Genomic DNA, 17,246 nt, shown 5'->3' on the forward strand with positions numbered 1-17,246 from the left:
TCAATATTCATTAACATTTCTTTTGAGAAATTAGATTCATTAAGTTTCAGTTTATAAATTTAGATTTTAATTCAGTCTCATGTCACTTCAATAAGGGTTACCTACTCAGGGAATTCACTATCTCAGCCCCCAACTTCTATTTTTAGTAAAGCTTGGAAGCCCAGTAAGCAAATCCAGCAATGAAAAACAGCTTTACATCAACTTACAGATGTCTCTAGAAAAATCCCAATCTTCCCAAAGGGTCTGCAATTTCATTTAATTCCTCTCCACCAAATGAATCCACCCCATTCCTTTGTTTTCAGAATGCAAGGAAAAACACAGGTATTAGACAGATATGGAATACCAGACATATTTTAGCTTAGAACACTGAAATAAAAGATTGGTTTAAACTGTGTAGCAGAGATTTGTTAACCTAAGAAAGGTCAAATAGAACAATACCAGAAAAACTATCTGCATAACTACCTCCTCCAAAGTCCTTATCTTATTTAAAATCCTGACCATGCCAGACTCTGCTACAGCAGAACTCTCAATTTTTCTGTCAGTTTGATTTTTTCCAAGCTTTCATTAGGCATCCATTTTCTCCCAGGTAGGAACATTAAGTTACCTTTTCTAAAGCTAAAATAACATGAGCTTTTCTGTGCCAATCTAACATTTGGTACTTCCAGAAGGATGACTTTGTGCTCCTCCTCTCCCCATGTTTCCCCCACTGCCCTCACACTGGGGGAAAGAAGAGAGAGTTTTCTCTCAGTACAGCAAAGTCTGACCAGCAAAAGATCTTTCTAGGCACAACCAGAACTGGTAAGAGGAGAGAAAACCATGCAGGAGCAGCAGGTTACTGCCTATGACAGCAAACAGCCACTAAAACAAACACCTTACCTACCTCATGAATCTTCCTGTCACTCGTTCACAATATTTGTTCCAAATGTTTGTTTCCTAATTCAGAATCTTTAGAAAGAAATTCAAACTTTCATTTTTTTTTCAAGATTCTGCTTCTATTAAATCTCTGACAAAGAAACATCTGCCTTACTATAAGGCAACAAATTCCCAGATGCAACCCTCAGCTCCTTACAGGAACCATGACTTCCAGACACACTCATCACATATGTGCAGAAAATCGAGCTGATCACTCAAACACAGGCACTTTGATCCCATACATATTGCAGGTACTTTATGTGGAAGCATCCTAGAAATTATGCTGTTATGGAATTACTCTGGAGCAATGATTACAGATGTACTTCAGCAGCATCAAACAGCTTTTCCACCCATCTCACTGCAAGTGAGCATCTGGGAGAGAACTCCAAACCTTGGGTCACAATGGGTTTTGAAGGAGCAACTACAATCAGGACAGAAGAAATATTAGAGTGGAAACAACTGCCAGTTCTGTCTGAGAATAACTATTTCTACCAGCTCCACTAAATTGTTGGGCTTTGTTCTGTTTTTTATTTTTTAATGGAAAAAGCACTCTTCCACACTGGTAACTAAGACCTTCTTGCCAACTTGGTTTTGATTGCAAGAAAATACAAGATTTGAGAAAAATATTTAAGCCACAGTACTAACTTCAACTCAAATTATAAAGCAAAAGAATGGGATTAAACAATGTGACTCTGAAAAACCTGAATTTGTTTTGGTGCTTTGCTGAAATTAATGGGAGTTACACTGGATATCACAATTAAATGGGAGCTTAACACTTCACTTTAAAATTTTTTTGAATGACCAAGTCAGGGATTTTTTTCCCCACCCTTAACACAGATAAAAGCCAGCAATACACCCCCAGAATGATTTGCCACAGCAGCAAAACCACAGTGAGCTATTTGGGTGCCCAATGCCTTTTCCTTTGCCAGTCTTCTCTTCCCTCCCTTACTATCTCCTTCTGCCACAAACCCTCCACACATCCCCTAGGGCTGCAGCACCAGAGAGGATTCAACTCCATTTTATACTTATAGACTTAAAACAAATGCTCTTGTGGTTGTATCATGCCTGCCAGCCTTGCTGTGATTAGCTAAGGGAAAACTTCAGCCACGGGCAGAATTGTTCACCCGGCTTTGTTTGTCTTTGAACTGGACACAGTTAAATGGCAGAGTCAGCACATCTCCCCAGCCAGGCAGTCACCTGCTCCCAGCCTGCCCAGCAGAGCGTGAGCACACCCACCCTAGCACATCCCAGCACATCCTAGCACTTCTCAGCAGTGTGAGCACACCCACCCCAGCACACCCCAGCACATCCCAGCAGTGTGAGCACACACACCCCAGCACATCCCAGCACACCCCAGCACACTCCAGCAGTGTGAGCACACACACCCCACCACACCCCAGCACACTCCAGCAGTGTGAGCACACACACCCCACCACACCCCAGCACACTCCAGCAGTGTGAGCACACCCACCCCAGCACACCCCAGCCTGCCCAGCAGTGTGAGCACACACATCCCAGCCTGCCCAGTGCACCCCATCCCATCCCAGCGCACCTCAGCCCACCCCACCACATCCCAGTTCATCCCAGCAGCACACCCCAGCCCACTCCAGTATATCCCAGCCCATCCCAGTCCATCCAGCAGCACAGCACCAGGCATAGGGAGCTGCTGTCACTCAGCCAGAATTACAGGAGCTCCCCTCAAATTCTGAGCTTTGGACACCAGCTCAGACACTCCTGTATGTCAGGGTAGAGCAGAAAGAATCTGATTGCTGCTGGGTGCTTATATGAAGTTGTTTTAAACCCCTAAGTCACTCCTAAGGAATTTATTTTAAGCTAGGGTTGTAGTGCATACATTATTTTACTCACACAACTACAAAGGTGGAAACTTGCTAAATGACCCAGAAGCAGAAATTATGACCTATGTAAAGAAAGTTTTGACTTTGTGCCATCAAATATGGAAAAATGCACACAGTTTATTTAATTATTTTACAGAGAAATATCACACTAATGGTTGGCAATTATTCTTCATTTCCTGGTTCTTCCTTTAATGGTTTATCAGAGAGAACTATTTTCTCATTTCAAGTCTGACAACTGCTTGGCTCCAAGAATCTGAAAGAAACACGTCAAAGAGCTGGCTGCTACCAAACCAAGGGAAGGAGGGACATGGAAATGGCACTGTCCACTGTGGGAGGGTAGGGAGCAAAGAAAAACCTCACATATCCCTGAGAAACATCAAGTGAAGGTGCACAGAATTCCTGTTCTTGACTTGTAGCATTCTAACTCAGCTCAGTATTTCACAGCTCATCCTCTTAGGGCTTGTGTCCCTTGAAAACAAGTTACTTTATAGACATTCCCACCTATTTAGTGGGATAAGGGGAAGAGAGTGGAATTCCTTTCTGCTTTTTGAGTAACCTAAAGGAAGAGAAAGTATCACACCCCAGTGAAGACTGATTCCAGGATATGACCCCCCTGCACAAGAGGGATGCAGGAAGGCAAGAACTCAAGTAACCTTTGAGTGCTATTTATAGACAAAAGCCCACTTGAACGCTTCTCAAAGTTTCTGGCAGTCAGTGGCAAACTGAGCCCCAATGGGCTGGAATTGCCTTTCTGAATCACAAAGCAATTTTGACTCAGTACAGTGTTCAGTGACTCTCTGGAAAAAGGCATTTGAAAGTACTACTACATTTTCAAGCAAAGTTCTAACGGCAAACTGGGTGCCAGTAACATCACTGAGCTAACTCAGAACTCAAGAGTTTTAGCCCCCAGTTTATCCTAATTATGTATGGTAAAGCAAGTCAACATATGAGTATGTTCAGAGAGTGACCAAGTGCACCACTTCTTTAAAAAAACAATCACCACACTAATGGTGTACAGCACAGACTAGTGTATAAATTCATGTCTCAAACTGAACATTTGAGAAACTCTTCATAAAACCCTCTCCTCTGCATAAAAGGATCCACAGCCTTTCAGTGTACTGTCATCATTACATACATGCTGCATAACCAAAGATCCTGAAAGTAAGAACTTCGAGAACACCACAGTAGATTGGAGTACCAAACTACCAAATATCAGGATATTACAGCCTTCAGAAAGAAAACACATAATTTATTTGACTATGACCCAACTTGAAGAAAGAACACAACCATCTACTGCTAACGCCCCTCCATAAGCACAGCCCAGGGGGATTTATTTTTTGCAGCATTCTCTTGCAGTTTTAAAAACAAAGGGAAGAGATGCACTTTCACCCAGCTCCATGTCTCTGAAGCTCTGGTGCTTCAGATGGCAGATTTTGTCCATCAGAGGTCACAGAATCCAATATGTGGCACCACACAGAAACTGGACAAGCATGAATCCAATGGAAGGAGTTACTTCCAATAGTGAGTATTGAAAGTCCAGCCAATTAAGGTTCTACCAAAGCAAACTTCTTTCACAATTTCCTCCAGGTCTTTGCTCTTAATCTGTGTAAAGACTAAAATGAAGTTGTTCTACTCTTGCTGTGTTCCTACAGCTGAGGAGGATCAGGTGTTGGGTGCTCTCACTATAAGTGAAGGCTAATGGCCAAAAGCAAATCATAGTGCAAGTTTATCCTTTATTTCATTAGCAAATCTTCCTGCTTTTCCTCTAGAGATTTCCAAAACATGCTGCTTATGTGGTTTTGGCAACACTAGACAATCAGCTGGAAGTCAGGCCAGGTTGGTTAGAACATTCCTGCTTGCTGGGGTCTTCCTCTAGCTACTCAAAAGCCAACCAATTCTTCGAAAGCAAAGACACAATTTTAGCCTCTCTAATGATTCTGAGTTGAGAAGGATTTTTAAAGAATATATTCAAACATGGGTGTCAGAAAAAAATACATATACACAACATACACAGGAATTGTCAACTGCACACGGGAATAATCAAATACACAAACATGGAATAATTTATAACAGTTCTTCGGAAAAGTAGTGGTAGATTTAAAGACTAATTCAACTTGCAAACCAAAGGAAAAAGGCAGACAACAAAAGGAGATGTATAAACAAAACACAGCTTGCAGGACAGATGAAATAACACTCCTCTCTCCATGCATCAATAGAGCTCAGCTTCAGTAACACAACTCATTTGGGGCATAAAGTTATGAAGAACAGAGATCACGTACAGAGACTCCAGAGGAGAACAAGAGCAGATGAAAGCCTAAAGAACATGAGTTGAGGGCAGAGAAAGGTTAGATGTTATTTAGCAAAAAAAAAAAAAACCCAAAAAAAAACAAAAAAAGAAAAACCACAAAAGCCCAAAAGAAATCCCCTAAGATAACTGAGGGTGATGTCAATCTGCAAATCAGCTGCACTGGAAAAGGGAACACTGAACCTGGATAGATGCATTAAACATTAATCCTTCTTCCTTCTCTCAAAGCTCTTCCAAAGGAAGCAGCTCAGTGTTCCCTTTACCCTTGAGTTACATATTTCAGTATATAACACTGAGGACAAGGGCTGCAGTGGGCTTGGCATGCTCTGGAGCTTCCAGCCCTGGAGATTGTCTGTCTAACCAGTTCCTAAAGCCACCCGTCAGGAATGGCACCAGCACAGCTGAACTTGCCTGGGGAGAAAGAACAGAAGATAAAACTGAATCTACTGAGATTTTTTTCAACCAAATTTCTGAAAAACTTGTAAGAATCTGTACAGAATTTCAGAGAAAGGTGATGTCTAAATAACAAGTTAACAATTCTTGGTTTGGAGGCAAGTTTTATGACACAGGGAGAAAATTGCTTGAAGAATTGCACATTTTGCTCCCACAGAACTTCTTTCCTGATGAATACATCCAGGATAACTTTATGCAATGCAATAATATATCCTATCCTATTGAATCTTCAAGTATTTAAATAATTCATATTCACAAAGAATATAACCTGCCTTTTTGTGCAAGATGTTTAATGTATTACAGCTCATTTTAAGTTCTTAGCTTTCAAAGTAAGGTCTGTAAAACAGCACAAATTAATTTATAGTAGGAAATGGTGATGTTCATACCCCACTGAAAAAAACCCACTTGTTTCCATAGGCAGAATCAAAGATGAGTGGCAGTATATTTCACATATTTTGTTTTTTATTGATCTGGTGAAAACTAGCTTGACTTTCTAGAAATAAGCAGAACTCAATCATTTATGCTATGCATATACTATATTAACATTTATTTTCTTGGAAACTTGCTTGGAATTTCTTCCTAAACATACAACAGTAACATCTTGTCAAAACTGAGTAAACAATTAAAAACCCAACAAATTCATGTAATACACTGCAAAGTTTTGATGACTCAGTAAATCTGATGCTTCTGACACTTTAAAAGACCCCAAAAATTTGGTGAGAGTACAGAAGTGTTCTAGACAGATGTGTTACAGCCCATCCCAGGAGGGTGTCCCCAGACACAGAACATGACCCAGGTTGTTTTGGCAGCAAACATCTGCTCCACTGCAATGAGTCCTCACAGGACACTTCCCTCAGCTCCAGGAGGAGTGGCTGCACATCCAGACTACCAACCTGATTTACCAGTTAGTCCAGTATGGAGCTAAGTGGCTGGCACTGGTTACTGCCACCATGCTTGAATATTAAGCTACAGAACATTAAAAAAAAAAAAATCCCAAAAGGGAAATGTGATAAACTGATTCAGATCTGATCATCTGCACACCCCAAAGCATCCAGCCAATACTCAATCTCTTTTTTGAACACTTCTAAATTCTGATTTTATTACCATGTGCTAAGGAAACTACATGACTGACAAATGCAGACAACAAAAAAAGGAAACATAGATTTCAAGTCAGTGTAATTGAGGTTTTTTTAATAAACTACTAAGACTCTTCTTGCAAAAGATACAAGCAAGATATTGAGCCTTGTCTACCTTCTCACTCCTCCCTCACTCTCTCCTGACACATTTCAGGAGAGTCACATTCTGGTGAATTCAAACTCCCAAGAGCAGTAACTGCTTCATTTCCACACAGCACCCACCACACCAGAGCCATCTGCTGAGAGGAGGCAGGGCCAGGGACCAGAGAACAACTCTGCACTGGCTACATCCCATCTCAATTCAGGCACTACACAGGACTGTCTTTATTATTTTCTCCTGCCCAAACTCTCCCTACATTCCTTCTGGCTGAGGCTACTCCAAGTACTAATATAAAAGTCCCTCCTGAAATCAATACTGAATGGAAAAATAGTTTTAAGCAGCAATAATATGTTCTCCATATTAGAATAAGAGACCAAAGGGTGTTTTATCTTACAGAAGAATCCAAGTTGCATGAAAAATAAAATATAGCAGAAGGAAAATAGAAAGGAGAAGCTGAGTTAATAAAAATTATATCCAGAACTGAAAAAATCTTGTTAAAAGGAGGATTGCATAAATTGTTTATGATACAATCATGAAGAACTTGCTGATTCTTATGACTACCTCTGACATACATACACAGATATATAAAAATATGTAGGTAACTTGAGAGATTGAGGAGAACCCTGGCCAATTTTTATACCTCACTAAATAAACCTGGAAAGCTTTTGTCTTGTCTCCTCCCACTCCCCATCCCCTCTAAAGAAAGGTTAAAATCCAAAGAACTCCAGAAGTAAAGCTTTCAGAGCTGGTAAGGTAACTTAGCCATCTGATACCTAAAGGCAGCAATATAAGTGTTATGACAATGAGACTGCTCTTCACAGCAAAAATCCATCTGGAAAACAGCTAAAAAATATGAAGTTGATACATTTAACACACTGTCAGAGCATGGAAGTTAATTTGACTAAGAGCAGGATTAGACTAGACTTTTTCTAATCTAAAAGCCTACTAGAACAGAAAAAATACTTAAATCATGCAAAATCTCAGAGAGATATAAAATTAATAATTCAATTACATGCACACAATCCCATTTATCCAACTTACACAAAAGCACAACAAATCTGTGTGTTTCACATACCATATATTCCTTCCCACTCTGAATCTTTAGATGGTGAAGAAAGAAAAGCAGTAAGTCATTGTCATGTGCCAATATCTCAAAAGGCAGAAGTTTTCCAGTTAACAAGACAGTGGTGATTTCAGTGGCAGGGCAGCTTTGATCTCTAAAGAAACACCTCCAATGAAGCCTATTCAAACTGTCCTAGTGAAAATTGTTCCCTTTATTTGTCTGTAGACCACGTCCATATAACACCAAGTATTTTAGAAAATCAAATTATGGTGAAAAGCCTTTCTTGGTTTACAATCAGTGACAATAACTGGACTAAGGTAAGATTTTGGTCATGTTGGAGGAGGCTAAACACACTCCAAATTTGATATTGCAATGTTTTTATAATGAAGTTATATCTTTGCACAAATTCCAGCAATCCTCTCTGATTCCATCCCCCAAAAAGAGTCTCCTTCTTTTTCTTTATTTCACAGCACCAAAGCATATTAAATATGCATTTGCTGTATTCCACAAGCCCAGAGGTGCAACCAATAAATTGACAAACATGAATCTGTTTTCTGCAGACCCCCACTTCTGTAGCTTCAAGTGGAGCTTGGACAACCCTTCAGACATCAAGTTTCTAATGCCCACCTTCATTTAAATCACAGCTTAGTTATTCATCAGCCCTAAGAAAAGAAACACCAAGTCCACACATGAATCTTAATCACCACAAAAAACATGATCAAAGAATTTCTCTAGCCCAGCCTCTGACACTTTCTGAGGGTTCCCTTGGATGCAGGATGAAAGCAAGCTGTGCCTCTCTGGCACTGCTCTTTTAGACTACAGCTCACTGCCTGGTAACCCCTGTTGTTAGTGAATAATGAATGGGTTCCATCACATCACAAGAAAAAAAAAAAGGTTTGGTCAGTAGGTTGGCAAGTGAGTAAATAGAAATACACATACACAGAGGAAAGGACTCCATTTCACAAATGCTGAATCCACTCTAACCTTTCAGTTTATCTCAGAGCAGGTAGATTTCATTTGGGCTCATTGATACTGGGATCTGTGTTCTGTATTTCTGCTAAGCAGGTGATCACTTCCACTTTTTGCCTTTCCCAGTCCCAAAACAAACAACCTGTCCCACCACCACCCTCCCAGCTTTCCCAAAGAGCAGTGTCAGGCCTGAATGAACTATTGAAATGCACAGGTATTAACAGACATACATTATCAGAACTCAGTTTCTCTTTCACCATTTGCACTACAATTAAACCCTCAAAATCTCAAACCCCCCAATCCATTAGTGAGGGTCTCCAGCCACCTTTAATACTGAATTTCATCAGAAAAGAAGGATGTGCATAACTCTGCTCCCTGTTTGAACATAAGGATGGACTATTCACACGTTTTATTAAACAAACCTTTGGCTCAGCACTCTCCCTCTCAAAATATTTTCCTCACAAGCCTCTTTGCAAACAATAGTGGGAGTCCTGAAGAACTCACTGCTTACAGAACTCCTCCCTGTGCAGATCCTCAACAGGAACATCATGTCCTCCAAAGGCAGCTGTAGTTTCTTTACCACTTTCTTCTGCATCTTTTTTTTGATGCTTCATTGTCAAAGTGTTTCAACGTCCAGATTGAGAAGGAATACACTTAAAATCCCTGCTGGTAGGGACACAGGCACACAAGCTATTCCCTCAAGTCAAAAAGCAGTTCAGTAACACTATGTCACTTCCCAGAAAACTCAGCCAAACCACGCTGAAACACTATCAACAGGGTATTTCAACTGCAGGGAATAACATTTTGACATTTCACAACTTTCTGGAGAAATCTGTGTTTTCAGTGCAGAATGCACCAAATGGGCACCCAGGATTTCTATCTGGCCATGTGCCTGATCCAACACCTTTTTCTATCCTCTAAAAGAACCTCCAGTAAGAACTGCACAACACAAGCAGTCATTTCTTCTTCCTGATGCTGAGACAAGTTGGGAACAGAAAATGAAACGGGTTTAACCTGTTGGAATTTTCCCACTTTGCCCTTTTACAAAAGGAACCCTCCAAGAAGAGCAAGAGCTCTCAACACTCAAACCATTCATTCCCAGTAGCAAAGAGTGCTCATCTCCAGCTGTCAACTACTGATACTAAAAAGGGCATTTAACAGACTTTCTTACTGAAGATCCACACAAGAATCATCACTCTTCAGAGTTGGAATATTTTTTTTAAAAATCAACAGTACCCTAATTAACAGTGGAGTGAAATGTTTCTAGTGCAGAACAGAACTCCACTCTCAGAATACTAATAACCTGTTTAATTACAGCTTGAAAAATGGAAACATTCTCCAAGCAGAATGGTTCTCATTCCATAGGTTATTTTACCTATAAATCCCTTCTCTCCTAATAGGAGGTAAACTGAATGAAGATATGCAAGACTTGGTTTGTTTAGGTTAAAACTTGCCAAACAACAGGATTCAATTGTTGTAATTTATCTTCAGTTTTTGAAGATGGAAACAACTGATATTTGCAATATACATTAGGTCTTCAGATTGTAGAATTATTTTTTGTGAAATAATACAAACACTGACAGTTGTTTAAAAGTAGTTGTTCAATAATAGTGCCTGTACTTTCACAGAATAAAGTATGGTTGTCTAAACTGAAGCTAATCAGGCAGGTTTTCAGAGAAAAACAAGAAATCTGTGTTTGTGTGCACATGGATATGTACATGTATGCAATTGCTGCTATGCCAAGGGGAGTGAGACACAATCCTCTTGTTGAGACTTGGCTCAAGGCTCTCACCTTCAACATCCACAATCCTTGAAAACAGAATAAACAAGTCCAACAAGCAAGCGAAAAAATATCCAGCACTCTCCTGGTGGGTAAATACAACCTATGGAAACATTTTCAAGCAGCTCAAATGACCTCTGGCTTCTACACTTGCCTGTGCAGCAGCTCTCAAATCAAGACAGCTACTTACAAACAAAACAACTCCTACAAATCCTACAGGACACAATAGCTGAAAACCACTCCTGAACTTCTGTGTGGAAGAACAATATCCCATGTGGTTGCAGCAGCCAGAACTTACCTTCCAGAACTAATAAACAACATGTCCAGGTGAGATCTGAGCATTAAAGGATTCAGGAAGAATCAGCAAAACTAGTTTTGCAAGTCATGCTCATTAAGATCCTAATGACACAGCCACAAACCTGGCATGTGAGAAACCCCAAGAAATCCAAGACACTGAACACAAGATTGATTTTCCTCTAGGCTGGAAGGTAGAACCAAGCCTATCACAGGGGGATCATCACAACCAAGGCCAAGCTATGCCTGGAAACTACAGACAAGGCTCTAGATGTGTTTGAGCCATAGTTCTGACATTTACTTTTCCACGCTATCTTTAGTGCTGAGGACTGAACTGTGACTAAAAAGCAGCAGAAATAACCTGTTTTTGCCAAACTGCAAAAGAATACAAAGACCCAACTCTAGGCTGCCATGATGGAAGCCTAGAAGCTCACTCAGGGTATTTTCAGCCAAACCAGGTAGATAAATCCAGTGAAGATATCAGAACATCTCCCAAAATCACTAACTTCTTTTTCAATCACTGTCAAATTATGGTTTTTATTAGTGAACCACCAGATTTGCAGCATCTCCTTTAGGTTAGCCTGATATTTTCAGTGTTCCAATCCACAGTGGGAAAGACAAGTACAGCTTAACTAGAGAACTTTCCCCAGAGTATTTCCACTCTTTTGATCTCACACATTCATCAGGTGGCATTAAATTTCGTCCAGTCTTTCTAGAGAGGGAGATGAAATCCTCAAACAAAGGCACTCCATTTTTTATTTGATTTTCTTTCCAGACTCATTCTGCTCTCTGCTCATGTACTTGGGAAACCTCAGGTAAAAAACAAATTATCTAATCCTGGGGACAAATACCCAACTACTGCTTAGAAATCTGAGGACATTCTCACAGTGTTACAAGCAGCAAAGGCACCTCCTGGATATGTTAAATACTGTGAGATCCCTGTAAGCACTGCAGCCCCAGCCCTGCCCCTTAACACCAGCCAGATCCACCAGCAATTTATAAAGTCAGAAATAGGTTTTGGGACACAGCTATCAGGTACAGTAATTTCACGATTATAAGCCGCACTGATTATAAGCCGCACTTCTGGGTTTCAGTAACTTTTTGGTTTTTTGTCCATATATAAGCCGCACCTGATTATAAGCCGCATGTTACAATACAGAGTGTGATAAAAGGTATCTGTTCTATCACCATCTGTTGAGGGTGGGGACAGTGATCCTTATCTCAATGGCAGATAACCTGCTAATGGGCCATCCATTGAAACCAGGCAGGGCATTGTTCTTTATCTTTTCACAACCCATCCTTCTTCCAGAGAGTCATTGTCTGCTAATGGCCATTGAGTCCCACTGTGTGACTGATAAAATTACTGCATCCCATTGGAAGTTGCTCCAACCAGGGGGAAGAGCCCAACATTTCTTACCAAGATAAAAACAGAGGTTTTGGGACACTAAGGGAGCCCCTTTCTCCACTGGACTCCAGAGGAAAACCGGATTTCTCCACATCACCACTGGACCTCTGGAGGGAAACTGCACCTTCTCCAGGAGCACTGCTCCAACTGAGCCACATCTGTCACTGCAGGAGGATGCAGCCACCATGGGATGGGACTGCTGCCAACACCCTGCCTGACGGGGTGTCAGGTTGTACCCTGACTTTGTCAGGGTTTGGAGTTTGTTTCTTTGTAGTACTGTATTTCTATTTTGATTTCCCTAGAAAAGAACTGTTATTCCTAATTTCCATATTTTTGCCTGAAAGCCCCTTGATTTCCAAATTATAATAATTTGGAGGGAGGGGGTTTACATTCTCCATTTCAAAGAGAAGTTCCTGCCTTTCTCAGCAGACACCTGTCCTCCAAACTAAAACAGCAACTTTTTGTTTTTTGTCCATATATAAGCCGCACCTGATTATAAGCCGCACTGCCGGGTTTGGACCAAAATTTTAGTCAAAATGGTGCGGCTTATAATCGTGAAATTACTGTACATGAGAGAAACTGATTTTTATTTTTAAAAGAGCTTAAAAAGGGATGAAATTATTCAAATTCCCTTAGTGGAGTATCCCAGGAACAGCCTGCCTTCCTGCAAAACAAAGTTTGGTCCTCAAGAGTTACAGCAGATAAGCTGCTGCAACTTCCTGCTGACCAAAGCTGTGCTCTAAGTTGGGGGTTTTTCAAATCCAAAATGCAAAGAGAACCCAAATCCCTGCCCCTTTTGCTTCCTTGGAATAAAATTCTCCTTTAAGACTGTACAAAGCTTAGCATCTAAACACCTGCAAACAAGTGCTATTTTATGTAGCTCTTCAAGTGTTCCAAAGTAAGGTCTAAAAACTCCAATTTCAGCACATCACTACGAGTCTGAGTACACAGCTGTGATGAACAAATGGGATTTGCTTCAAAGCAGGTGGTTTATGTCTCTTAGTCCTTGGAATTTTTGAAACTAACAAATAATTTCCAAATCCATTACAAACACCCCAGTCACAAACTGCAGGAGGATTTGAATTAGTCAAGCTTTCACTCTTAAGCTAATGAATGTAGAAGCAACCATGTTGATCAGGTTTGGTTCCAAACCAGGAATGTTTAATATGTATTTTCCAACACTGATACCTCAGAACTACAGAATGTGAAAATGCTTTTGTAAAAGTTAAAACAGAGAAAAAAGTATTTTACCTGTAAATTTCTGGAGTAATGAATCAATAATTATATATTGACCAAAGCAGCAGGGAAAAAAAACCTCATTTTAGCAAGTTTACTTCCTTCTACTCTCTCCCCATTAATTCAGTCTCTGGTAACAGAAGTAATCTCAAGTCAATGAAATTTAATTCAAAATAATTTTTCTAAAATTGTATGTACAGAAAGAGAGGACCAAGCAACCTGCAATACTTGTAAGAGTTGTGAACTTCTTTTCCACATTCTGCTCATCATGGGAAATTTCCATGAACATCTCATTAGTGTGCAAAAATTTATGTGCTGCAACATCTGTGTACAAGTCAGGTTCAGGAAAAGAACTGTACAAGAGAAGTACCTGCTGCCTCCAGTAAGGCTTCAAGTCTTGCTTGTGTTTCTGGATCCACAGTTCTCAAGTCTGCGCCTTCTGCAGCACTCGATAAGAATAACTCCGATGTGGTTTTAAGTACTGGGTTATCAAGATCTTCTTGGTCCAAAATAAATGATTCAACCTGTTTGCCAAGGTAGAAAAAACAATTTTACCATTTTTGAAGCTTTCAAGTAAATCGAAAATATTACCCAAAAAACCCACACGAAAATAATCGAACTGTACTATCATAATTGTGTTTTAACTGCCAAGAACATAGAAAAAAACTACAGAAAACATCTGGTCAACTCACTTAAAATCACAAAAGGAAAAAAAACAAAACCTGCATTAAAAATTATTGCAAAAATTACAATTTAAAACACCTTAAATCCAGCAAGGTCAAGTCAGATTAAATACTGAATTAGTGTTATGCATGTTAGCACAGTTAACCACCCAAGCAAGCTTCACAAAAGGCTGTAACGTCTTTGCCACCAGAAGCTCATCTATCATGTTATTTATAAAAGCCACCAGCAATGATTTTGGTACAGTTGGACCTATCTGAGTGCCAGAGAAAGATGGAACATTTTCCTGAGATGCCTCTCACTTCTCATTTAAAAGTAATTTCAGCAGAGGTAGCACAAAGATTTTGTTTGTTTTGAGCAGGAACACAAGAGTTGACCAAAACTCAACACCAAAATGTCTGTCTCCAAGCTCCACTCAGCATTACCCCAGCCTGCTCTGCTTTGTGGACAAGAACAGATCTGCAGAAGGATTAAGCAGGCAGGTATTCCAACTGAGCAGCAATAATGCTGTCCCACCAGTGCCCCACGTGACCTCCAAACACAAGTCCATGGAATTTCTCAACATAACACACTGCAGTTTTATGACAGCTTGCCAGAGTAAACAAGGAGGATACCTGACTCACACTCTAATGAGAGCAGAGCTACACTGCAGAATCTCCCAAGCTCAGACATAATTTCCTCTATTTTCAGTAATATTTTAAGACAAAACCACTATTTATAATTAGATGTTGTCTGTTATCTGTACCAACACTATTGGTGCCTTAGATTTGCTGTAAAAATTAGATATTCACTCCTGTTTTTCAGCCACTGTTGCCTTCTCCCACTTCATATCCCAGTCTCATCTTCCTCTCTCAGTTTTCCCCAAAATACTTCCCCTTATTTTTCTCACCTCAGCAGAAAAACTACCTGGAAAGGGAAAATTTATACTTAAAAAAAAATCAAATCAGGCCATCTGCAAATTGATTAAGTGCTCCATTGTGTGAACAATGTTAACAGGATCTGCGAGCAGCACATCTATTCAAGAGCAACTTGGGTTTGCTCATTTCTTCCCCTTTTTGATATGTAAATGGCTGTAACACTATCCCCTGGTGTCCAAGCCAGCCCTGTGTGCCACAGAAATGCTAACATGATAATAGAATGGCAATTAGGGAGCAAGTGTGACTTTTTAGGAACACCAAACATGAGGCCCACATCTCAGTGGGCATTTGTCATCCTGGCCAGCTTACAGACAGTAGATCTTGTGTGCCAGACACAAATATTAAAGGTAAGGCAGTAGGCTCTCATTTGGTGCTCAGAGAAGAGAGATCTATAGGATATTCCAAGCAAAAGTCCTAAAATAAGGAACTGTCATTGCAAGAAAGAGCTGAACGTTAAACAAGCAGAAAATTAGTGACCTAAACCAGTGATACACATTTGTAGCACAAACAAAGAAGAGCTATTTACAACTCACAGCAAAATGGATCCCTACAGTAAGAGCCCCCTCAGCAGAACTCAAATTCCAGCTTAGTCCATAGCTTAAGGACTCCCCGCTTTCATGAGCTCTGATGCAAAACTGACTTCAGGGAAAATTCATCCCTACCTACAGGAGCACTTCAGGGTTTTTCATTTTTTCCCACAAGACTACACAAGGCATTAATATAATGGAAATATTGCTCCTATTGCAACATGTTTGTGTGATCTGGTGAAAGGCAGAAATTCCCACTGTGTGTACATGACCATTCATTCATTACAGCTGAGAACTAGATACAAGGAATTTTATTAGATGTTTATGGACGTTTTTCTTTGTCAACTACACCACCACATTTAACAGCAGTCCTCCCTTTTGAGGACATAGCAAAAGGAGTAAAAATGTCACCTACCACTGAAACAACTGCACTTGAGAACAACAAACACTGCAGAAGCACTCAGAGGCTTCTGGCAAGCCTTAGGGTTCAGCCTTGGGAAAAGCCAGGCAATCCTCAGCCAAGGGAAGCACAGCAGCCTTGCAGCAGCCTGCCAGAAGCTGTCCTGCTGCAAATTCTAAAACTTCATGGTTTTGACACTTTGGGAAAGATATGGACCATTTTCTGCCTGACTGCTGCCAGCCCAAGCTCTCTGGGATATATTTACTGGGTATTACAGGCAACAATCCACCCCTTGAACCTAAATCAGTGTTCATTCACCACTCACAAATACTCAGCTTGCAAGGAACCTCTCTCTCCCCCCAACAGGGAATACATTTGGCTTACAGGAACCTCTAAATAAGTCTGGCTTTTTAACAATGATTGTGCAAATTCCACTAATTAGAGAAAATTACACACAGTTTTTATTTAAGAATACAAGCTGGGTAGTATTGGTGCAGTCTGCTCTTTTCACCACTCTTTTTAACTCTTCCTGCCTTTCATATTTTCTTTACATCAGCAACTGTACTTCCAGAGACCTTGCACATGTAAAATCTCACAAAAAATCTTGCTTCATATACAGTATTTTCATCATAGTTTTGCATCACAGGAAGGCAGATGCTTTCATTATTACTGCACATGTTGAGCATCAATTTTTAGGTTGAGTTTTGATTTTTAGTAAGAACTTAATAACATACCCACAATACAAATATAACTTGAGTGTGAAAATACTGAAAATCCATATGCAAAATGTTAAAATAGCTGCACCACCGCCAATCTCCCAGAATAAACTTCAATGTATTTTCAAGTCAGAATGTCTGACATTTCTGTAAATCAATGCAGTTTCTCACACACTAAGACAAAGCTAGAGAGAATGAACAGTTGGCTATCTTATCACTAATAGCAGAGTGAGAAATTACCTAATTGATCAGATGTCTCTTGTGAATGGAAGTGACCTACAATGATCACTATTAAGAATTTTTTTTTAAATCAAACAAATACCAAACAAATCTGGCTTTTAAAACAAAAAATAAACTTCATTAAAAATCAAAAGAAGCAAGTAAAAAATCCAAACATATTTCATGCTAGCATTGCTGGAAGACATAATACACTGCTCATGTGGCAAAATTTAGGCACTCTGCTCTATCCTAATCAGATCTGCAGCAAAGTGATAAA

The 17,246-nt window shown here is 40.0% G+C and overlaps 1 protein-coding gene across 11 annotated transcripts in view; it reads right to left on the reverse strand.

Annotated features, from left to right (window-relative positions):
- Positions 1–17,246, reverse strand: part of LOC117003322 (ankyrin repeat and KH domain-containing protein 1) — a 100,920-nt gene that overhangs the window by 72,418 nt on the left and 11,256 nt on the right. For all 11 annotated transcript variants that reach the window (XM_033073187.2, XM_033073190.2, XM_033073189.2 and 8 more), the window contains exon 2: positions 13,880–14,033. In XM_033073187.2, coding sequence (XP_032929078.1) covers positions 13,880–14,033 — 154 coding nt within the window. The remainder of the gene's footprint in view (positions 1–13,879; positions 14,034–17,246) is intronic.

Source organism: Catharus ustulatus, chromosome 15, assembly GCF_009819885.2.
Source record: "Catharus ustulatus isolate bCatUst1 chromosome 15, bCatUst1.pri.v2, whole genome shotgun sequence".
In the NCBI taxonomy this organism is placed as follows: domain Eukaryota; kingdom Metazoa; phylum Chordata; class Aves; order Passeriformes; family Turdidae; genus Catharus; species Catharus ustulatus.